A 25,238-nucleotide genomic window follows, 5' to 3' on the forward strand; every position below is an offset into this window, starting at 1 on the left:
CCCCTCCCTAGCGGCTCAGCGCGGGCGCCGGAACAGCCAGACTCGCCCGGCCTCCCCGCGACGCGCCGGTGGCTCCGCCATGCGGGTTGAGGGCAAGAAGCAAGGGCGCACGCCCAGCTTGCGCGCGATTCCTCTCGGCCCCGGATGTGACTGTTTGGCTGAGGCGCCCCCCGCCCGACGCTGGATGGGATTGGGCGCCCACCGGTGAGGTCATCATCAGGCGCCTAGGAGGGAAGCGGGAAGCTCAGGTATGAGGCTGGCGCTGGTGGGTTCAAGGCTATGTTCCAGTGCCTTTTCATCATTTTGGTCTAGTGGTGTCGCGTCGGCTTTCCTGGATCCCTTTTCCTGTAAGGTTCCCCCGAGTCAGTTGGGTCCCTGCCTTACTGGCCAACCTAACGCACGAAACTTCCCTCTCCTTATTAGCCATTCCCTATGGGTCCGCCACCTTAGGTTTGAGTTGGATCTTCTTTACCTTTGGCAGCTGAGGTCGTGTTTTCCTGGTCAAGCTATCTTGTTCTCTCTTGGTATTAGTACCAGTGATTATCACAACATGTGTCCTAGCGTATATACGGAAAATGAGGTCGCCACCTTTGAACGCCCCTCCCCCCGCCCCGCCAATGTTCGGATAACCTTAAAGTGCCGTTTAAGTGCTACATTCTTTTGGATAAAATGTGACTTTTTCCATTCTTTCCTACTAACCCACTGATTAGTAGGTGAATTAAGGCAGTGTGTTTTTAATTAAACATTCCATAGGGCGAATGACATGGAGGCTGTAATTCTAGAAGGCTTCTTGGGAGGGAAAGTATTTCAGCATTGTTTGGTCATACTACGTTTTCCTAAGTGACCAGAACGTTTTCTGACAGCCTTTAAAGGATGCTTGACAAGAGAAAATAATAATCATGCACTCTACTGGGGCCCTTTACCGGGGAGTTCCTAATAAACTCTCAAAAAAAACTCTGAGATAATTGTTATAATAATAGGGTTCACAGAGTCCCTTAGTAGACAGTTACACTGTCTTACATTTATGTAGTAAGGAATCTTTCCAAAAAACAACTCCCCCGCTGTTTGTAATCCATTTCTTGTTCTCCAATAAAAACAGTAGCACCTATCATCTCCACTCTCTGATAGGTGGTATTTGATTATTACTTGCCAGTTCCTTCCTCCCAGATGCTTCCCCCCAAGCTTAGTAATCTAGATTCTTTTTATTCTTACTAGGGCCAGTGCCACAGCCCTTCAGTCTTTTCGGGTGCTGTCTAGCATCCTCACATCAAGACTAACTTTGGAAAACTCAAACATGTGAAGAAAAGTTGACATATTTATTACTGTGATAGTGACTGTCTTTCATATTATTTAAATAGTAGTGTAATCTCAGGCTAGGGAGTTTTATTTATTCATTTTTCAGCTGTCAACTATCGGGCATCCAAAGAAGGCGGTCCAAGTTTTGTCTGGAAAGGCACCAAAGTTTCTTTTACTTCTTCAGAGATGAGTAAAGTCAGTTCCTCTGAGAAGGGGACAATGAACAGAGGGAATGAACAGCTTTAAAGGTACAGACACTTGAAAAAGACAAGTGGATGCTTGGAAGTAGGACAGGATGGAGTAGAGAGGATTCAGTTATTAAATGACCATGACCCCTCTCCCATGTCTGTACCCTTCTTCTGCTCTCTGGCTGTTTAGAGCTTTCATCTTTGCACTCCACTCTTCCTACAAATGTTCTTAAAGCACCCCAACTTCCCACCCACCCACCCGCCCCCACTCCATGATCTCATTAGGTGTTGGAAGGAAGGAATCTATTATCTAATTAAACTAATTCACATTGGGGTGAATTATTAATTACCATGCTTGACTCTTTAGGTATCACCTATGAGAAGAGAAGCTTGTTGATCTGACATACCTGAATGTGGGGATAGTGGCACTTAGCTATTTCCAGGTAGGCTTTCCAGTCCCAATAAAAGAAAAACAAGAAACAGTGGCTTGCCAACTCCTTTCTGAAAGATTGTTTTGATTTAACCCATATTTAGTTATTTTTTCCCCTCTGTCTTCTACCATAGCAGTCTGATTGTTTAACACTTTCTGATGGTGGTCTTTGAATGTATTTCAAATATTACAGTTGATTTTAATGTTGTAGACTAAATATAAGTGATTTGGGGCACTCTGGTTGAATTCTTGATCAATGGCAAAAGCCTCAAGAAGTTCCCACTGTGGCACAGTGGGTTAAGAATCTGACTGTGGTGGCTCAGAATCGCTTCAAAAGTGCAGTCTGTTAAAAGAATCTAGCATCGTTGTGTACATGTGAATATGTGGGTTTCTGGGGCTTTCCCAACCCTTTCCTAACATTCCTTCTAATAGGTGTCTGTTTTTATTTTTCTGACTAGCTAGGTGATCAGTGAATATTATCCGTGTGATGTAGAGATTAGAACTTTATTTTTTCACTCTGGTGCATAGACGTTAAGGAGAAGCTCACCTTGAACTTGTGAGACTGACAATCCAGAGTTACTACTGCTTCCATTATAGGAAAATTTACAGGAGCTGTGTTGTGTTGTCTATAAAAGTCTCTTTAAGTACAAAATTCATTTCTTGCCCACCTTCTCACACTTTTTTTTTTTGTCTTTTGTCTTTTTTGTTGTTGTTGTTGGTATTTCTTGGGCCGCTCCCGCGGCATATGGAGGTTCCCAGGCTAGGGGTCTAATTGAAGCTGTAGCCACCGGCCTACGCCAGAGCCACAGCAACGCGGGATCCGAGCCGCGTCTGCAACCTACACCACAGCTCACGGCAACGCCGGATCGTTAACCCACTGAGCAAGGGCAGGGACCGAACCCGCAACCTCATGGTTCCTAGTCGGATTCGTTAACCACTGTGCCACGACGGGAACTCCAGACTTTTGAGTGGAGTTTAACCAAATGTATCTTTGAAATTGAGTTAATCTTTTCTGGAAAGGAAAGAGAGAAGGAAGAAAACCTGCTAAAACTTTTGTCTGCCAGTCCACATTTATGGAGGTTCCCTGTGGGCAGTCCTGTGATAGAGAAATTGAAGTACTAGAAACCCTGCCTTATTCTTAGTGAAAATCTAATAGCCCAACAGGGATCCAAAACCTATATGGACACAAAATCTGAAAGCTGTAGAGGGCAGATTTTAAATTGGGCTGTGTTCTTTTTCCTTGACTTATCTGGAACATTTGGCAAACTTTTTGTTATAATAGAATATTATTCACGATTTCAGTATTTGTCAGCAAAAATTAAACCACCAGAGTTCCCTGTCTTTATCTCCCTCTGAGTCATTTCCTCTCCAAACCTCTCCTTTAAAACTTATTTGCTTCATTCTCTGTTAGTTTCTTCTGCTTACTAATTGAGTGCTTCCGCTGGAGTTCAAGAATGTATCTTTTTGTCTTTTTCTCTGTTTTGCTGTCTGTATGAAAATTACAACATCTGATTTTGTGATCATGTTTCTGTTACTTTGATTACTATTAGATTAGTGTTTTTTTTTGTTGTTTTTTTTTTTGCATTCTAGTAGGTGATTTTGTTTGTGTATGTGGCTAAAAGTGAGAGAAAATTAACTTTGTGTTAGGAGTAGAAACTTGAGGCAGGTTGCCAGATTATTTTAAATTATTTTTCAAATCAATATTCGGATAATTTATCTTTGTAAAGTGAACTAAATTCAGGTATTATATCTGACAATAATAAGGCAACTATGGCAGTTTCTGACTAGATAAATTCTTTGTCTTGTGAAATAAAAACTGGATTTGATCCCTGGCCTCACTCTGTGGGTCAAGGATCCAGCGTTGCCATGAGCTGTGGTGTAGGTTGAAGACGTGGCTCAAATCTGGCGTTGCTGTGGCTGTGCTATAGGCCGACAGCTATAGCTCCTATTAGACTGCTAGCCTGGGAACTTACATACACCCTAGGTGTGGTCTTAAAAAGAAAAAACACATTGCTGGGGGCCAACCCCAGAGTTTCTGACTTAGTGAGTCTTGAGTGGGATCCAACAATTTATATTTCTAACAAGTTCCTAGGTGATGCTAATGCTGCTGGTCTAGAGACCATACCTTAAGGACTCTTGGTGTAGTATATATGATGCCACTTTGCCCAGCCTAATAAAAATAAGAAAAGTGATTATGGTAATGTTTGTTGAGCCCTCACTGTTAGATGTACTTGACATTTATTATGTCATTTAATCTTTATGATCCTATGAAATGGATGTTATTATTATTTATTGCCCCCACTTTATAGAGAAGGAAAATGAATCATAGATTCAGTAACTTGCCCAAAGTTGCCCAACTAATAGGTGGTATAGACCTCTTCAAGCCCAGAGAGTCTAGTTCTGGGGCTCATTCTCCAAAAACATTATTCAGGTAAAAGACAATCACCTGGTGATTGTGCAGCCCTTTCTTGAAAGGGGTTTTCTTAATTTAAAATAAGTATATTTAGTGTTTATTCTTTTGTGAGTCTCTCTTCAAAGGCTGGAGGACCGGGCTTACCTGGGTCCCTGATTGCAAGGAAAGCCCACGTAGGCATGTGCCAGCCAGGTGTACCACCATCCTGTGTTCAGTTAGGCTTTGTAGGTTTGATCTTCAAATGCCTTTTTTTATTGATTTGAGTTTTTCAGGTGTTTCTTAATATTTAAATGAAATATTGCTTGTCGAATTTGTCTCCTATGAAGTTCTTATATAAAACATGAGATTATAGTTCTCCCCCCTCTTCACAGAGTTTTCTGGGCCATTATGGCAGTCAAGTGGACTGGTGGACATTCTTCTCCTATTCTCTGCCTGAATGCAAGTCAAGAAGGGCTAGTGGCTTCAGGAGCAGAGGGTGGAGATCTCACGGTTTGGGGTGAAGATGGGACTCCATTAGGACACACATGCTTCCAAGGAGCTGATGATGTTACCAGTGTCTTATTCTCTCCCTCCTGCCCCACCAAGCTCTATGCCTCACATGGAGAAACCATTAGCATCCTGGATGTCAGGTCTCTCAAAGGATCCCTGGACCATTTTCATGTGAATGAAGAAGAAATCAATTGTCTTTCATTGAATGAAACTGAAAACCTGCTGGCTTCTGCTGATGACTCTGGAACAATCAAAATCCTAGACTTGGAAAATAAGAAAGTTAGCAGATCACTGAAGAGACATTCCAACATCTGTTCCTCTGTAGCTTTTCGGCCTCAAAGACCTCAGAGCCTGGTGTCCTGTGGGCTGGATATGCAGGTGATGTTTTGCAGAGAGTACTTGGGTAATTTCCAAATGGAATTTGCTAACAGAATCTGATTATTGATTGGACTAAATATATCTTTGCATTTTCTATTCTCACTAACGTCTCATTTATTTTGAAGCAGAGGCTTTATTTCTGCTGCATGTTTAATGCTAATTTGACAAAGTCCAGAAGATTTTATTCACAAAGTAATCATTAATCTTTTATTCTTCCTTTATAATTTGACATTTCTAAGACTTGAGAATAATTCAAATATTCAGATTCAAATATTTGATTCTAAATATCTGTTTAAACAAAGGAGCATGCTGAAAACAGTTTACCATCTAGGCTCTATGAACTCTATGTTTGTTTGGGGATTTTTTCTTTGTTTGTTTTTGTTTGTTTGTTGGTTGGTTGGTTTTTAGGGCCCACACCTGCAACATATGGAAGTTTCCAGGCTAGGGGTCCAGTTGGAGCTAGAGCTGCCGGCCTGTACCACAGCCACAGCAACACAGGATCCATGTCACCTACATCACAGCTCACCGCAATGCCAGATCCTTCACTGACTGAGTGAGGCCAGGGATCAAACACACGTCCTCATGGTTACTAGTCAGGCTCTTTATTGATGAGCCACAACGAGAACTTTTGAACTCTGTTGTTTAAAAGAAAAAAAAAAAGTTGGAGTGCTTAGATCTATTGTTTTTATTCTAAAAATCACTGGAATAAGAATAGTCATAACGTCTCTTTGGTGAGCACATGGTACTTACCACAGCTTTACATATATTAGTTTTCATTCTAATCACACCCTGATAGTTCTTATTTCTTTTTTATTTTTTTATTTTTAATTTTTTTATTACTCAAATGAATTTATCACATCTGTAGTTGTATAATGATCATAACAATCTGATTTCACAGGATTTCCGTCCCACAGCCCAAGCACATCCCCCCACCCCCCAAACTGTCTCCTCCAGAGACCATAAGTTTTTCATTGTCTGTGAGTCAGCATCTGTTCTGCAAAGAAGTTCCGTCTGTCCTTTTTTCAGATTCCACATGTCAGTGAAAGCATTTGATGTTGGTGTCTCATTGTATGGCTGACTTCACTTAGCATGATCGTTTCTAGGTCCATCCATGTTGCTAAAAATGCTGGTATTTCATTCTTTTTGATGGCTGAGTAATATTCCATTGTGTATATGTACCACATCTTCTGGATCCACTCCTCTGTCGATGGACATTTAGGTTGTTTCCATGTTTTGGCTATTGTAAATAGTGCTGCAATGAACATCGGAGTACATGTGTCTTTGCGAGTTATGGTTTTCTCTGGATAGATGCCCAGGAGTGGGATTGCTGAGTCAAATGGTAGTTCTATGTTTAGTTTTCTGAGGAATCTCCATACTGCTTTCCACAGTGGTTGCACCAATTTACAATCCCACCAACAGTGTAGGAGGGTTCCCTTTTCTCCACACCCTCTCCAGCACTTATTGTTTGTAGACTTTTGGATGATGGCCATTCTGGCTGGTGTAAGGTGGTGTCTCATCATGGTTTTGATTTGCATTTCTGTAATAATGAGTGACTCTGAACATCTTTTCATGTGTTTCTCGGCCATCTGTATGTCTTCTTTGGAGAACTGTCTATTTAGATCTTCTGCCCATTTTTTGATGGGGTTGTTTGTTTTTTTGGTATGGAGCTGCAGAAGTTGTTTATAAATTTTGGAGATTAATCCCTTGTCAGTCGATTCATTTGCAAAGATTTTCTCCCATTCTGTGGGTTGTCTTTTTGTATTGTTTAGGGTTTCCTTTGCAGTGCAGAAACATTGAAGTTTGAGTAGGTCCCATTTGTTTATTTTTGTTTTTATTGTCAGTACTCTGATAGGTGGATCTGAGAAGATGTTGCTGTCGTTTATGTCAGAGAGTGTTTGGCCTATGTTTTCCTCTAGGAGTTTTATATTGTCTGGTCTTATATCTAGGTCTTTAAACCATTTTGAGTTTATTTTTGTGTATGGTGTTAGGGAGTGTTCTAATTTCATTCTTTTCCATATGGCTGTCCAGTTTTCCCAGCACCACTTATTGAACAAGCTGTCCTTTCTCCATTGTATAGTCTTGCTTCCTTTGTCATAGATTAGTTGGCTGTAAGTGCATGGGTTTAATTCTGGGCTTTCTATCATGTTCCACTGATCTATATTTCTGTCTTTGTGCCAGTACCATGAGGTTTTGATGACTGTTGCTTTGTAGTATAGTCTGATTATTTCTTTTTTAGAAATGAGGAAACTGAGATTCAAATTATGTGTCCATACCAGCGCCGCCCCCCCCTTGCCACCGCCAGCTGTCTGATTTGGAATTTAAACTTCAGTCTCTCCCTCTGGCTTCAAAGGCTACGTTTTTTCTCTGTGACACCAGAAATATTCAAACTGAGTATCACCAATAACATGGTAGAAACAGTTCTTGGTATGGAAACAGGTGACTTCTAGAAAAAGAAAAATTGTTTATTAATGACATGTGTACCCAGTACTGTTCTAGCATTTAATCCACATTCTCAGACTTGAGATACTATTAATAACATCAGAATTTTTGCCTTTCCATCTTCTTGGCCCATGATCTTCTACTACTCCCTCCTCTACCCTCCACACCTCCCTATAATTTAGAAACAGGTGAGGCTGTTTGATGGTTGTCATTATGGCTGCCACCTCCCTCCTCAAAGCTACTGGTATTTAGTAGGAAGAATCAGAGGATGTCCTGCAGCTCTGGGTTAGTCCCTCAGCAATAAATAATTGTCCTACCAAAAATTTGTTGTGTCTCTATTAAGAATTATTTTATCTGTGGCACATAGTGACCACATGCCCTCTAAACTCCTTTTCTACTCCTAGGTCTTGATCAAAACCTTTTGAAAATCTGCATTTTTTACCATTGTGGAGATAATCTGCTTACTTGGTTGTACAGAAAGACCTACACAACCAGTCTCTTTGACTAGTCATTCTTTCTCTCATCCTTAAGCTGTACCCGTTTTCAATCACTGGTTCATAAATCAACTACTAGGCATGGTGGTAAACAATTTGGTTTGTAAAAATGACCTATATTCTTCAGATTAGATAAGAAGTGGGCCTCCAGAATTTACCATTTTGCCTCCAGTTCTAGATGAGGTTTAGTTGCAGGCAGCTGCTAGAGAACAGTGTAAGAACTATTTTGTGAAAAGAAAGCTTAGGTAATTCCCTTTTGATTGCCTGCCAAGAATTGGCAAAAGTTCACTGTAGATTAACTTCCGCATTGGGTTGTGATGTGACAACAGTGGCTAAGACAACACAACCATGCCTTTAAGAAATTACTTCCTTGAAGCTGAAACTCTGTAACTTCTTCCAGTTTACCTGTTAAAAATCTGGTGTTACCCCATATTTTTCTAAACTTTAGAAATAGCCAGTCGATGCAGAAGTCTAAGAATGTAGGAATCACAGTGAAAAGGAGTTCTTATCAGATTAGTGATGAGTTATTTCTCTCTGAAAAAGATTGTTTTATCTCAAGGCAGGAGTTGAATTATTGCCATACGTAATAGTTATGTTCATTTACCTATCTTTATTATACAAATCATAAAAACCCTATCCTTTGATTTAGATAGGTTTAAGTAGGCAGAACTTACTCAAGGTACCTGGGAGTTTCCACTGTGGTGCAGTGAATTAAGGATCTGACTACAGCAGCTCAGGTAGCTGCAGAGGCACAGCCCGCCCAGGCACAGTGGGTTAAAGGATCTCTTGTTGCTATAGCTGTGGCATGGGTCACAGCTGCAGCTTGGATTCTGTCCCTGGACTGGGAACTTCCATATGCCATTGGTGCAAACATTTTTTTAAAAAAAAAAGAGTAAAGAATTACAAAGGGAGATTCAGATAGGACAGTTCTGGAAACCTTCAGCACTTGGAAATGATTCCTGGGTTGGTAGAATCCGAGATGGCTATTAACACGTTTAAATGATTTAAGTTAATGTAAAAATGTTTAGGGAGTTCCTGTCGTGGCTCAGTGGTTCATGAATCCGACTAGGAACCATGAGGTTGCAGGTTCGATCCCTGGCCTTGCTCAGTAGGTTAAGGATCCGGCGTTGCCATGAGCTGTGGCATAGGTTGCAGACAAGGCTCAGATCTGGCATTGCTGTGGCGGTGTTGTAGGCCAGCGACTACAGCTCCAATTCGACCCCCTAGCCTGGGAACCTCCATATGCCAAGAGTGTGGCCCCAGAAAAGACAAAAAAAAAGTAAAAATGTTTCGGCTGCTGGAAACACTTTGGGTGTAGTTCATGTTTGAATGTCTTAGGACAGAAAATATAATCCAGGCATTCAAGGGCTGTGTGAGAAAGGGACATCTGCCATACAATTAAGCTAGTGGATCTGGAAAGCCATTTTCCTTGTGTTCAGATTTTTTATAGAAATTATTTCCATATCAAATTTTAGTAGTTATTCATTTTTGTTATGTTTTCTGATTTTTAAATTTTAATTTATTTCAATTTGTTAGTGTTTTGTCTTCACAAATATACATTTCTGGCCGCTTGGTATAATGTTAGAAATTCAACTCCAAAAGATTTTCACTGTTTTCCCTAGTAGAAGCAGGATATAAGTATTATTAGATATCACTTCTTTTGAAAGTAGGCCACAAAAAGTTAAGGGAAGTTATTGTGAATGGAAAACCGAGTCCTTAGTATAATCAGCAATAGTAATCTTGTAATTCAGATCTACGCTTGTGACTAAACAAGATCATGAGATCACGCTCATCCTAGTGTCCTCCCCTGGCCCCACTTTTTAAGGCTGCACCTGCTGCATATGGAAGTTCCCAAGCTAGGGGTCAAATCGGAGCTGAAGCTGCTGGCCTACACCACAGCCACAGCAACACCAGATCCGAACTGCATCTGCGACCAACAGCACAGCTCGTGGCAATGACAGATCCTTAACACAGACCAAGGCCAGGGATCAAACCCGCATCCTCATGAACACTAGTCAGGTTCCTAACCCGTTGTGGTGCAGCGGAAAAGAAACTAATATTCACGAGGATGTGGGTTCGATCCCTGGCCTAGATCAGTGGGTTGGGGATCCAGCTTTGCCGTGAGCTGTAGTGTAGGTCTCAGTTGGATCCCAAGTTGCTGTGGTTCTGGCATAGGCTATCAGCTGCAGCTCTGATTTGACCCCCTAGCCTGGGAACTTCTATATGCTGTGGGTGTGGCCCTAAAGCGCCAAAAAAAAAAAAAAAAAAAAAAATTATTAGTCATATTTCAGAGATAGTGCTAGATAATAAAATAAAGCAGTCTATACTCTCTGAAAGTATGAAGAATGAAGAATGTCTTCCTTTCCAAATTGGTCACTATGTGAAGAAAATCACTAGATTATGGAGTAAAATCAATCCACAAAGCTTATTTGTTTTAATAGGTTTTAATTAGCATTTAATTTAAATCAGCTTAGTAGGTCCAAGATTATGGTAGGGAACAGCAAGAAAAGGCCGAATATACCAAGATGTCAAATTAATCCACAGACCTGTATAGAATTTCTGCTCATTTCAAGGTAGTATGATGGGCATTAGCAGAGATGAACTAAATCTCAAGAATCCGACAAAACTAGGAGTATATATCATTTGATAAAGTAGAAATTAAATATACGAAAGAGAGAAGAGGGCCAAAATGGTTAGGAAAGCCTTCCCAGAGGGACAGGAATTTGAGCTGAGCCCCTAGGATGAGTAATTAGGGTAATAGGAAAGGAAAGGAAAGGGAAAGCATTCCAGATAAATACTATTTCAGTGGTGTACTGGTTTGGTTTGTTTAGTTGATAGACTTTTTTACTCTAACAAACAGACTAAAATTAATAAATTTCATAATCTCCAATTTTATTTACAGAGATTAGCATAGAATGACTTAGAGAAACTGGCATCTGCTTAAGAATTTGGATTCCACTTTAATGGGTTTGTTGATTGAAAGTTACTCAGGATCTTGTTTTCTCAATTCTACTTCACTGCCCATTGGCATTCTAAATTTGGCACCAGGGTAGCATCCCACTGGCATGTATGGTGCCATCTGATTTTTTTTTTTTTTTTGTCTTTTTTTTGTCTTTTTAGGGCCACACCTGCAGCATATTGAGGTTCACAGGCTAGGGGTCCAATTGGAGCTGCAGCTGCAATCCTACACCACAGCCACAGCAACGCCAGATCCGAGCCACATCTGCGACCTATGCCACACCTCACAGCAATGCCGGATCCTTAACCCACTGAGTGAGGACAGGGATTGAACCTGCATCCTCATGATTACTAGTCAGATTCGTTTCCACTGAGCCATGACGGGAACGCCCTGACTTTTTTTTTTTTTTTTTTTTTTAATATTGCTGGAAATATATCCTATTGATAATTTTCATACTACTTTGATGATTTTGTTACAAGTGGAATAAGCCTGTTAGTTAAACAAAATGGCTAGAACTCTGACTATGTAACTTCCTCTTATTTAAAGGTGATGCTATGGAACCTTCAGAAAGCCCGGCCACTGTGGATTACAAATTTACAGGAAGATGAAGCAGAAGAAATGGAAAGCCCACAATCACCTGGTCAGCTTTTAAACCCTGCCCTAGCCCATTCTGTGTCTGTGGCATCATGTGGCAATATTTTTAGTTGTGGGGCAGAAGATGGTAAGGTTCGAATCTTTAGGGTGATGGGAGTCAAGTGTGAACAGGAATTGGGATTTAAAGGCCACACTTTGGGGATCTCCCAGGTCTGCTTTCTGCCAGGATCATATTTGCTGCTTACTGGAGGGAATGATGGGAAAATAATGTTGTGGGATATAAGCAGTGAAGTTGAGAAAAAACAGAAGAGTCCTGCAAAACATACTCACAGGAAGAAAACTAAAAGAGCAATTGGTAACAAGCAGGGTAGAAACACTCATGCTTCAGTAACAGGTGAAGATGAACATGGCAAAATTTTACCAAAGTTAAGTCTTGAACATGGAGAAAAAGTGAACTGGCTCTTGGGTACAAAAATAAAGGGATACCAAAATATACTGGTAGCTGATCAAACTAATTGTATATCTGTATATCCCTTAAAAGAATTTTAAATCCAATAAAACATTTGAAAAAATGCAACAGAACTTTTTATAGATTAAAAAAAATCCTTATTTTTTGTTTAAACTATTTGTCATATGCGGAATAGTACCATTTCATTGTATAAATTTTAAAACATTTATGCAAAAGAAGATCTTTGAGTAACACTTCACATAGTAGATGATGTGTTAACATGTAGGAAAGAGAACTAATATTCACTGAATACTGATTGTGTACCAGCCATTTTACATATGTTTTACTTCTTACTCCAAATCAACAAAGTGGGTGATTTCCTCCATTTTATCACCACAAGAATTAAGGCTCAGAGATGTTAAGTAACTTGAGGATCTAAGAAAATTTCAGGTGTGATGGCTCCCCCCCTGCACATGATCTTCATTGTCTTGTTGAGCTTCCTACCTTAGGGAAGCCTACATCCTGACCTAAATATGGTCACCACATAAGTTATGACATTAGTAATTTCAGATCCTAGGATGTCATGAGGAGCTTTACCTCGTTGGGAAAGGAAACCTGTTCTTACTTGTTCTGTGTAAAGCCCAGAAGGCTTTGCTGACAATCACTTTTTGCCATTTCTAAGTGTTCCAGGGTCAGAACAGTTTAGGATATTATGCAGGAATCCAGGCTGTGATGCTGAGAAGAGCAAGAATAAGCTGAAGTTATGAATAAGCGAAACTGTGAGTAAGCAGAAGATACAAGTTAGATAGAAGAAGTAGAGAATAAAAGCCAAGGCAGTGTGTCAAGAGTAGGTTTTCTTTTCATCATGCTCTGATTTACTGTCTTCTCTGCATGTTCCTTTAGCTTCTGCTTAAACTACCTACTCTTACATTCAAAAGTTTAAGGAGAGAATCTGATAGGTTATCATTATCCTTGTTTGTAGTGAATTCTTTGATAAGGTCAATTTTATTCAGAATGCTTGTTGCAAATGATTAAAACCAGGAGTTCCGGGAGTTCCTGTCGTGGCGCAGTGGTTAACGAATCCGACTAGGAACCATGAGGTTGCGGGTTCGGTCCCTGCCCTTGCTCAGTGGGTTGACGATCCGGCGTTGCCGTGAGCTGTGGTGTAGGTTGCAGACTCGGCTCGGATCCCGCGTTGCTGTACAGCTCTGATTTGACCCCTAGCCTGGGAACCTCCATATGCCTCGGGAGCGGCCCAAGAAATAGCAACAACAACAACAAAAGACCAAAAAAAAAAAAAAAAAAAAAACAGGAGTTCCCATCGTGGCGCAGCAGAAACAAATCTGACTAGGAACCATGAGGTTGCGGGTTCAATCCCTGGCCTTGCTCAGGGGTTAAGGATCCAGCATTGCTGCGAGCTATGGTGTAGGTTGAAGACATGGCTTGGATCCTGTGTTGCTATGGCATAGGCTCCGATTAGAACCCTATCCTGGGAACCTCCATATTCCGTGGGTGCGGCCCTAGAAGGACAAAAGACAGGAAAAAAAAAAAAAAAAAGAGAGAAACCAAATCTAATTCAAACTGACTTAAAGGAATAAAAATGTATTTATTGGCTCACCTAACTGAAAAGTCCAAGAATAATTAGGCTTGTACTGCTGAGGTAGTGAAGCTGATAAGATGTGAGTCTGTAGGTGGCTTACCTTGTGAAAAGACTTTCCTAAGGGTAAAGAAAGAGAATCCGCATAGTAATGTTGCACCTGGAACCAGCCATACCTGAAACAAGTATATTCCTGGAGCCTTTTTTTTTTTTTTTCTTTAAACTTATAACTGAAAGAGTCCCGACCAATTAAACAGGCAGTCAGTAAATACTGCTTAGTGATCTTGTTGGAAATTTAAAACAAGGAGAATACCATCTTTACCCTAAAAAATTCATTGACAAAGGACTTTGGCATGAGTATTAACAGAAACAAGTTTTTAATCCCAGCACTGGGCAAATCTCTTGGCCATTTTGGGGCCTTAGTTTCCTTACTTAAATATGAAAGGATTGAATTAGACATTCCCTAAGTTCCCTTTCATGCCACTGTTTTATGAAATGAAAACATCATCATAATAACTGTGTTTCATCCATTGATCTTTTTACTTATTAAAATATCAAGAACGACTAATAATCATGGGCAATCTCTGGAGGTTTTCGAGCAGTCTTTTGAAAAATTACCCAAGTACGCCATCATTTTAGCTATTGATTGAGTAACTCTGTGGGAACAAGGTAAAAAGTATTTGAACCAGGACTGAGACATTAGTTTTAAACTTCTTTTGGTCACCGGTAACAGACACCAACTCCGACTGCCTGAGCAAAAAGAGAAACTTACTCTGGAGAGTAGAAGAGCAGCATTCTCTCAACCCAGAACAGAACCATAGCTTGGCTTCACTGAGTCTCTAACAGGGAAGCCATCAAGAACCAAGGCAGCTGCACCTTGCATCTCTCTGGGTTCCCAAGGTCACTTTTTTCTGCTTCTTTCTACATAATGGCTTTCACCTGGCAAAATAGGGCCTTTGGGGCTACATCAAGCAACCCATTTCAATTCCGGAAACCAGGTGAGTAGTGTCCAAGATCCAACACTCTGAGGAATCTGAGTGTTCCTCAAGTTTCTCAAGTTTCCTACAGTTTCTCAAGTGCCTGCCTCTGATTCATGTGGCTCCGGTCAGTGGAGTATTGTCATTTAGTGTCTGACATTGCCATAGGGGCCCCCCTAGGTGGGAGGTATATACTAGGTTCTAATCCCTGGAACCTGTAAGTGTTACCTTATTTGGTAAAAGGATCTTTGCAGATATTATAAGTAGCAAATGGTAAAGGATTATGTTAAAGGAACATAGAGTAATTGCATACTTGCCTTTATACTTTATTAGAGTGTAAGATACTTGAGGGCAAGAATCTGCCTGTTGAGTTTCAGAGCTTGTGGTATAGTCTGTCCTGGACCCTCCAATTCACATAAACGATAACCATTGTAAATGAAAAAAAAAAAAAAAACGATAACCATTAAATATTAAATGAATCAAGAGAGGTCCAGAGGTAAAAATATAAAGAGATGTGGAGATAAATAAAGGTAAGCCTGAAGGGATCTGGCGGCAGGGTCGCCTGGCAGCCAGACAGCCCTTTGCTTATACTTCACATTATTTTTACACCACTATCAGGGCTACATATAGCTCTTCTGACCAGTGCACAATTTACAGATACCCTTATGTACTCATTTCACATTTGATGTTCTCTCTCCAAATTTTAGTCAGTGTGTGGTCCAGGATAGACAATCCTGGGGCTGATGCAGTGCTACCCAGTTGCTTCTCCCTGCCAAAAGCAGAAATACTTTCAGGGTTAATCAGTCACCCTCTGGCAGAACTATGAATAACCCTGATGCCGTAACCTATAAAGACCTCTTCCCTGACCTCAGTTTTCCTGTTTATAAGCAGGAAAATGAAAAACAGTAATGTACTACACATGTACTACACATGTACTCTGTACATGCATTTGATTTTCTGAGCTATTTGAAAGTGGGATACCATGACACGACCTCAAACTATATCAGCATGTATCTCCTAAAAATGACACTTCAGTATAACCATAATACTGATATCATACCCAAGAAACTTAGTAATAATTTAGCCAGCCAGTGTCATCTAATATCCTTATTGCACAAAAGTCTGGTGGTGAGAGAGGGTGGCAGCCAGAGCTGCAGAAGACGGGTCCCTCAGCCACGGGCAGGGCTTATGGAGGTGAAATACAGAGAACAAAAAGGACATGTGGATCATTTTGGGGTCTGAGCAGAGGTGGATTGCCTTTGTAGCCAACCCTCTTCCTGTAGCATGTCCCAGAGGGACATTGTGGGAGAGTGAAGACATGAGTCTCAACTGAACTAAACAAAATAGCCTGCTATCACCACTACCACTACCGGGCCATGCTCTAACCAGAGGAGCAGGCTTTAATCTAGTCCCAAGAGAAGACGGGAGAAATTCAGAACATCTTCCATGTACCTGGAGGGCTCTTGCCATGCCCCGGTATTCTTGGGGGAGGGAAGGACTATCCTGAAGTTTAGCAGAGCTTCCATTAGATCCTCTGCTCTATAGCCATTAAAAAATGCTTAGGAGGGAGTTCCCGTTGTGGCGCAGTGGTTAACGAATCCGACTAGGAACCATGAAGTTGCGGGTTCGGTCCCTGCCCTTGCTCAGTGGGTTAACGATCCGGCATTGCTGTGAGCTGTGGTGTAGGTTGCAGACGCGGCTTGGATCACGCGTTGCTGTGGCTCTGGCGTAGGCCGGTGGCTACAGCTCCAATTAGACCCCTAGCCTGGGAACCTGCATATGCCACAGGCGCAGCCCAAGAAATGGCAAAAAGACCAAAAAAAAAAAAAAAAATGCTCAGTGTAAACGAATCTGACTAGCATCCATGAGGACGAAGTTTCCATCCTTGGCCTTGCTCAGTAGTTTAAAGATCTGGTGTTGCCTGGAGCTGTGGTGTAGGTTGCAGATGCAGCTCGGATGCTGCATTGCTGTGGCTGTGGCATAGGCCAGCAGCTACACTGTGATTCTGGTGTTGCTGTAGCTGGCAGCTACAGCTCTGATTTGACCCTTAGACTGGGATCCTCCATATGCCACGGGTGCTGCCCTAAAAAAACAAAAAAATTATAAAAAATGTTAGGAAGAGTGACCCAAAGTTCACTTGGGCATTATTTCCCTATAATCATTCTAGACAATGGATGAAGAAGCATCCAGAGCATGCAGTAATCAAATAAAAACAAGTCTTAACTGACTTATAGATGTTGACACAACAGGTTACAAGTAGGTAGTGACCTGAAAATTGAGTGCATTTTTCTGTTATGAATAAGATTGTTAATCCTGTTGTAAATCAGTGTGTGGCTCGATGAATGGAAATGTTAATATTTTATTAAAAATTATTAAGAGATAGGTGTAGGTCACAGACATGACTCAGATCTGGCATTGCTGTGGCTGTGGTGTAGGCTGGCAGCTACAGCTCCAATTCAACCCCTAGCCTGGGAACTTCCATATGCCAAGGCATGGCCCTAAAAAGACAAAATATGTATACACACACACACATATATAAAGATATAAGACATATCTGGAATCTAAAATATGGCACAGATGAACCTATCTACAGAACAGAAACAGACTCACAGACATGGATAGCAGCCTTATGGTCGCCAAGGGGGAGGTGAAGGGAGTGGGTGGACTGGGAGTTTGGGGTTAATAGATGCAAATTATTACATTTAGAATGGATAAGCAATGAGGTCCTGCTGCTGTATAGCACAGAGAACTATATCCAGTCGCTTGTGATAGAACATGATGAAAGATAATATCAGAAAAAGAGTGTATGTATGCATGACTGGGCCACGTTGCTTTACAGCAGAAATTGACAGAACAATGTAAATCAACAATAATAAATTTTTTAAAAACTCACCATTGTAAAGTTAAATTTCTCAGAATAAAAAAACTATTAAGCAGTTCCCATCGTGGTGCAGTAGTTAATGAACCCAACTAGGAACCACGAGGTTTTGGGTTCAATCCCTGGCCTCTCTCGGTGGGTTAAGGATTCAGTGTTGCCGTGAGCTGTGGTGTAGGTTCCAGACATGGCCCGGAACCCACATTGCCGTGGCTGTGGCATAGGCCATCGGCTACATCTCCGATTAGACCCCTAGCCTGGGAACTTCCATAGGCCGCGGGTGCAGCCCTAGAAAAGACAAAAAAAAAATTTAAGTTAAAAAGGATCCACCTAAAAAAATCTGTTGGATCTAACCAATGAATTCAGTTAAGTTTCAGGATATAAAATTAATATAAAGAAATCAGTTGCTTTTCTATACACTAACAATGTAACACCTGAAAAAAAGAAAACTATCCCATTCACAATAGGGTCAAAACAATAAAATGCCTAGGAATAAATAAATCAAGAAAGCAATACCAACAACAACAACAACAACAACAACAACAAAAAAAAAGGAGTTCCCGTCGTGGCGCAGTGGTTAACGAATCCGACTAGGAACCATGAGGTTGCGGGTTCGGTCCCTGCCCTTGCTCAGTGGGTTAACGATCCGGCATTGCCGTGAGCTGTGGTGTAGGTTGCAGATGCGGCTCGGATCCTGCGTTGCTGTGGCTCTGGCGTAGGCCGGTGGCTACAGCTCCGATTGGACCCCTAGCCTGGGAACCTCCATATGCCGCGGGAGCGGCCCAAGAAATACCAACAACAACAACAACAACAAAAAAAAAAAAAAAAAAAAAAAAAAAAAGAAAGTAAAAGGTCTGTAAAGTGAAAACTGCAAGACTTTGCTGAAAGAAATCAAGGAAGACACAAGCAAATGGAAGGACAGCCTGTGTTTATGGATTGGAATAGTTTATGCTATCCAGCGATGGCTCTGTTGAAAGGATGTCTGCAGTGAATATAATTGAAGTATTCTTTAAAGATGGAAAGCTCTTGGAATTTCCTCAAGACCCCTGGCAAGTGGAGGTCCATGTTTGTCATGTTAAGAGGAAGGAGACTGTTGGGAAAGGATTCTTGGGTTCCCTGAGACTCCAGGGCTTCGCAATGGCCTTGGGGAGCTGTCCGTGGCGGCACGGTCACATCCTCGCTTGTCTGTTCAGGCAGTATTTTGTCACCGTTGGTAAAGAATCCCACACTCTTTACCTTCCAGATGTGTCTTTGTGGGGGGGTGGGAGAGGTAGCCGCTCTGAATACTTGGGGACTTTCTAGCTGGAAAGGTCAGGAATAGGACTGTTTTAAGAGGACAGGCTGGAGCTCCTGTTGTGGCTCAGTGGTTAACGAATCCGACTAGGAACTTGAGGTCATGGGTTTGATCACTGGCCTCGCTTGGTGGGTTAAGGATCTGGCGTTGCCATGAGCTGTGGTGTAGGTCACAGACGCGGCTCAGACCCCACATTGATGTGGCTCTGGCGTAGGCCAGCAGCTACAGCTCTCAATGGTCTCCTAGCCTGGGAACCTCCATATACCGCGGGTACAGCCCTAAAAAGACAAAAAAGAAAAGCAAAGAAAACATTCAGGAAAAGAAAAAATAAGAGGACGGGCCAAAAGTGGATCTGATGTTTTTCAGGTTGTTGCTGCATTAATCACAACAGCTTTTTCAAGGGAAAGTGAGATCTGAAATAAAAGCTTATAAAAGAAAGATGAATGTGGTGATGTGTTTTGTGGAAAACTTTATCTCCTAAGCACCCCACTAGGAATTTGGCTGGGGGCGTCGTGCAAGCAGGAGCTGTGGTTGTGGCATAGCAACTGCACCCCCAAGTTCAGTGAGTCCCTCCAGACGGTTCTTCCAGCTCATTTAAAGCTCTTCTTGGAGTTCCCGTCGTGGCGCAGTGGTTAACGAATCCAACTAGGAACAATGAGGTTTCGGGTTCGGTCCCTGCCCTTGCTCAGTGGGTTAAGGATCCGGCATTGCCGTGAGCTGTGGTGTAGTTTGCAGATGCAGCTCGGATCTGGCGTTGCTGTGGCTCTGGCATAGGCCGGTGGCTACAGCTCCAATTAGACCCCTAGCCTGGGAACCTGCATATGCTGCAGGCGCGGCCCAAGAAATGGCAAAAAGACCAAAAAAAAAAAAAAAAAAATGCTCAGTGTAAACGAATCTGACTAGCATCCATGAGGACGAAATTTCCATCCTTGGCCTTGCTCAGTAGTTTAAAGATCTGGTGTTGCCTGGAGCTGTGGTGTAGGTTGCAGATGCAGCTCGGATCCTGCATTGCTGTGGCTCTGGTGTAGGCCGGCAGCTACAGCTCCAATTCGACCCCTAGCCTGGGAATCTCCATATGCCACGGGAGCGGCCCAAGAAACGGCAAAAAGACACAAAATAAATAAATTTAAAAAAGACAAAAAATAAAAATTTAAAGCTCTTCTTGGCTCCCCGAAGGCAGGACGGTCCTAGCGATTAATGACTTAGCTCCATTCACTGGTTCACTCTTGGAGGGGCCTTATGTTCTTAGGAGTAATTTCCTCTTTTTTTTTTTTTTTCTTTTTTTTTCATTTTTTTTTTATTACTCAAATGAATTTATCACATCTGTAGTTGTATAATGATCATAACAATCTGATTTCACAGGATTTCCATCCCACAGAGCCATCGCTGTGATCCCCCCGCCCCCACCCCACACACACATACACACTGTTTCACAGGAACGATGGTTGTCTTTTGGGCACCTGGGGAATTTCCTGGGGTCCAGGCCGTCCTTCATTCCTGCACAAACACTCACTGAGCGCCACCCGGTGCCAGACAGCACGCTAGGGGACAGGGCTGGCCAGAGCTGCAAGGACAGATAATGGACACCAGAGGCGTCTGGGAAAGACATAACCGTCTACCTCCTTGTCACACCCATGCTCGAGGGTCCTAAAAGGCTTGACACAGCGAATCATGCACAAGACAGCCCTTCTTAACAGGGGCTTATTTTCTAGATGATTACGAAGATTTTCTTTCTTCAGAATGGAACCAAAATAATATTTGAGTTAGAGTTTAATTGGTCGTTACAACTGTATTCTACATGTAAATTAGAGTTGCTAAGTTTACCAAAATACTAGCCATCTCAAATCTCTAAATATTGTCATTAAAGAATATTCCCCTCTTGGAAAAAAAAAAATGTTTATGCTATCCAAAGCTGTCTATAGATTCAACATAATCCCTATCAAAATTCCAATGACCACAGTTCCTGTCATGGCTCAGTGGTTAGCAAACCCAACTAGCAACCATGAGGATGCAGGTTCAATCCCTGGCCTCACTCAGTGGATTAAGCATCCATCCTTGCCATGAGCAGACACGGCTCAGTTCCAGTGTTGCTGTGGCTGTGGCATAGGCCAGCAGCTGCAGCTCTGATTGGACCCCTAGCCTGGGAACCTCCATATGCCATGGGAGCAGCTCAAGAAAAGACAAAAAAAAAAAAAAAAAAAAAAAAAAAAAAATCCAGTGGCCTTTTTCAAATAGAAAAGAAAACCCTAAAATATGTATGGCACCACAAAAGACCCCAAATAGCTAAAGCAATCGTGAGAAAGAACAAAGCCATCACACATCCTGATTTGAGACAATACTACAAAGCTACAGTAATTAAACCTTGGAGGTAGTAGGATAAAAAGAGACACATAGACCAACAGAACAAAATAGCCCAGAAGTAATCGCCTACATATATGGTCAATAATATTTGATAAGGGAAGCCAGGAACATCCAGTGGGGAAAGGATATTTTCTTCAACAAATGGTGTTGGAAAACTGGATAACCACATGCATAAAAGTGAAAATGGACCCCTATCTTAATACCACTCAGAAAAACTAACTCAAAAGACCTGAAACCATAAAACTTAACAGGAGGGAAGAAGCTCCTCAATATTGGTCGTGGCAATGGTTTTTTGGACCAAAAGCACAAAAGGAAAAATATGTGGGATGATATCCAACCTAAAAGCTTCTGCACAACCAAAGAACAAAATAAAAAGGCAACCGCAGAAATGAGAAATTTTTTACAAATCATGTATTAGATATGGAGTTTCTGTAATTTATAACAAACTCATACAACTCAACAACAAAAACTTTGATTTAAAAGTGTGCATGGGGGAGTTCCCATGATGGCTCAGTGGTTAACGAATCGGACTAGGAACCGTGAGGTCGCGGGTTCGATCCCTGGCCTTGCTCAGTGGGTTAGGGATCCGGCGCTGCCCTGAGCTGTGGTGTAGGTTGCAGATGCAGCTCGGATCCCGCATTGCTGTGGCTGTGGTGTAGGCCAGTAGCTACATCTCCAATTAGACCCCTAGCCAGGGAACCTCCATATGCCGCAGGAGCGGCCCAAGAAATGGCAAAAAGATAAAAATAAATAAATAAAAATAAAAATGTGCATGGGGGAGTTCCCACTGGGTGCAGTAGGTTAAGGATCCAGTGTTGTTGCAACTGTGGCATAGGTCACTGTTGCGACTCAGCCTCAATCCCTGGGCCCGGGAATTTCCACATGCCACAGGCACAGCCAAAAAAAAAAAAAAAAAAAAAAGCAAATGTGCAAAGGAGGCCTAGTAGTTAAAGGATCCGGAGTTGTCATTGCTGTGGCTTGGGTCACTGCTGTGGTGCTGGTTTGATCCCTGGCCGGGAATTTCCCCATGCTGTGCACGAGGCTGAAAAAAAAAATGTGCAGAGGAATGAAATAGACATTTTTTCCAAAGAAGACATTCAAATAGCTAACAGGCACAAATGTGCCTGTTTCACTAATCATCAGGGAAATGCAAAGCAGAATCGCAAGAGATACCTCACATCTGTAAAAATGACTGCCATCAAGAAGACAAGAGAGGAGTTCCCGTCGTGGCTCAGCGGTTGGCGAACCTGATTAGCATCCATGAAGATGTGGGTTTAATCCCTGGCCTTGCTCAGTGGGTTAAGGATCCGGCAATGCCAGTGAGCTGTGGGGTAGGTCACGGACGTGGCTCGGATCCCACGTTGCTGTGGCTATGGCATAGGCCGGCGGCTACAGCTCCAATTGGACCCCTAGCCTGGGACCCTCCATATGCCACAGGTGCAGCCCTAAAATGACAAAAAAAGAAGTGTTGTAAAGGTATGGATAAAAAGGACCCCTTGTGCACTATTGATAGGATTATAAACTGGTACGAAGATTCCTCAAAGAATTAAAAATAAAACTAACATGATCCAGTTATCCCAATTCTGGGTATATATTCAGATGAAATGAAAACTGTTTCTTGAAGAGACATATACACTCCCATGTTTATTGCAGCACTATGCAAAAGAGCCAAAATACGGAAACAACCTAAGTGTTCATCAAAGGATGAATGGATAGAGAAGATGTGGTATATATATACAATGGAACACCATTCGGCCATGAGAAAAAGAGAAATTCTGCCTTTTACAAAAACATGAATGGACCTTGGGGATATTATTTATGCTAAGTGAGATAAGTCAGAGTAAGACAAATACTGTATGATCTCTATTATATGTGAAATCTAAAAAACCCAAAATTATAAAAACAGTAACATGGTTACCAGGGGTAGGGAGATGGGAGAGATGTTGCTTAAGGTTTCATACTTGCAACTAGTACATAATTAAGTCCTGGAGTCCTAATGCACAGTACAGTGATAATAGGCAACAAAACTGTACTATAAACATTAAACTTCCCAAGAGACTAGATCTTAGTTGTTTACAGCCTTAGAAGGACCGATAACAATATGATGGGATGGAAGTGTTCATTCATGCTACAATGGCAATCATATTGCGCTATACGTGTATCAAATCAATTATGTTGAACACCTAAACTTACACAATGTGGTATGTCAGGTATACCTCAATTTAAAGAAAAAATTAAGGAGTTCCCGTCGTGGTTCAGTGGTTAACGAATCCGACTAGGAACCACGAGGTTGCAGGTTCGATCCCTGGCCTTGCTCAGTGGGTTAAGGATCCGGCGTTGCCGTGAGCTGTGGTGTAGGCCAACTGCTGTAGCTCTGATTTGACCCCTAGCCTGGGAATCTCCATATGCCGCAGGTGGAGCCCTAAAAAGCAAAAAGCACAAAAAAAAAAAAAAAAAAAAAAAAGGAAAATTGAATACATTGGTATTTGAACTGAACATATTTGTGTGAAGAACTAAGTAAACATCTGTGGCACAGGATCTTAGGGGCTTCATCTTTCCATTTGATGAGGCTTCTTGATTTTGCCCCTTCCTCTGAAAACAAAGTAATAGGTGGCACCTGCAGCCAGCCCAGGGTCTTTCTTTTAGCTCGTAATCCTTTCTCAGCCAAGCTCTGGGGCTAGTCCAAGTGTTCACAAGCATCCTGAGTATGAGTCTCAGATTCAGGAGTTAAAGACACAGTTGCAAACAATATGAGCATGTGCTGACAAATGCTCATGTTGTGAATTTTAAAGACACAGATGACGGCAATTTCCTCCCTTTACTATATCTTGATTCTTTTCTATGCTCTTGCTGGGAAGGTGAAATTAAATCTATGGAAAATTTTTGTTTCGAATATAAAAACGCAGGATGATAATGCAAGGAGAAACTGGAAGATCACGAAGTTGAAGAACTCCTCTACCACGAAGGGTTTGGGGAAGCAGCAGCCCTCTGTGTTCTCACTGGTCAAGTGGTACCCATGTAGCCGGAGGCAAACCAGACAGTGAAATTGAGGTCTGAGTATGTATTCCCCATGGTCTGCAATTCTCCATTATACTTCTGGACTACTGTCTGTTAATTTTTGCTATTTCTTGTGTAATTGATATATCAGTGAAACTAAACTTTAAAAAAAATCTTAGTGTGCTTATGCATGTTTTGTGACTTTAGAAAAGTTTCATTTTGGAGTTCCCGTCGTGGCGCAGTGGTTAACGAATCCGACTAGGAACCATGAGGTTGCGGGTTCGATCCCTGCCCTTGCTCAGTGGGTTAACGATCCGGCGTTGCCGTGACCTGTGGTGTAGGTCGCAGACACAGCTCGGATCCTGCGTTGCTGTGGCTCTGGCGTAGGCTGGCAGCTATAGCTCCAATTCGACCCCTAGCCTGGGAACCTCCATATGCCGCGAGAGCGGCCCACGAAATAGCAAAAAGACCAAAAAAAAAAAAAAAAAAAAGAAAAGAAAAGTTTCATTTTAACAAGGTAAGAGAGGAGATAGCTGCTGTTTCAAACACTGGAAATAATAATTGTTTTATGGTACTGGTAGAAACAAGAATATAGCTTTTGAGAACAAAAATTGTAATCAATTTAAGGGGGGTTTTAAAAACATTATTAAGGTATAGTTCAATAACATACAAGTCACCCAATTAAAGTGTACAACTCAATGGGTTTTTTTTGTTTGTTTGCTTGTTTGCTTTCTAGGGCCACTCGCACACCACATGGAAGTTCCCAGGCTAGGGGTCAAATGGGAGCTGCAGCCGCCAGCCTATGCCACAGCCACAGCAACTCGGGATCCAAGCCACATCTGCCACCTATGCCACAGCTCACAGCAACGCCAGATCCCTGACCCACTGAGCGAGGCCAGGGATTTAACCTGCATCCTCATGGATACTAGTCAGATTTGTTTCTACCGTGCCACAACAGGAACTCCTTGGGTTTTAATATATTGACAAGTTTGTGCCACCATTACCACAT

At 41.9% G+C, this 25,238-nt stretch overlaps 1 protein-coding gene across 5 annotated transcripts in view; it reads left to right on the top strand.

Moving 5' to 3' along the window:
- Positions 1–215: 215 nt before the first annotated feature.
- Positions 216–25,238, top strand: part of WDR53 (WD repeat domain 53) — a 61,174-nt gene continuing 36,151 nt past the window's right edge. Inside the window, exons 1-5 of one of the 5 annotated variants that reach the window (XM_021070145.2) lie at positions 216–347; positions 1,403–1,544; positions 1,852–1,927; positions 4,699–5,194; positions 11,633–12,257. In XM_021070145.2, coding sequence (XP_020925804.1) covers positions 4,715–5,194; positions 11,633–12,229 — 1,077 coding nt within the window. In that variant the 5' untranslated portion in view covers positions 216–347; positions 1,403–1,544; positions 1,852–1,927; positions 4,699–4,714 and the 3' untranslated portion in view covers positions 12,230–12,257. Of the gene's footprint in view, positions 348–1,402; positions 1,545–1,851; positions 1,928–4,698; positions 5,195–11,632; positions 12,258–25,238 lie in introns of those variants that run through there. The other 4 variants (XM_021070143.2, XM_084990822.1, XM_021070144.2 and 1 more) reach the window with 4 other exon arrangements.

Source organism: Sus scrofa, chromosome 13 (genome assembly GCF_054392235.1).
Source record: "Sus scrofa isolate SSC_HxYL_T2T_F1_AM1 chromosome 13, Sscrofa_HxYL_maternal_Yorkshire_Landrace_v2.0, whole genome shotgun sequence".
NCBI classification, from domain to species: domain Eukaryota; kingdom Metazoa; phylum Chordata; class Mammalia; order Artiodactyla; family Suidae; genus Sus; species Sus scrofa.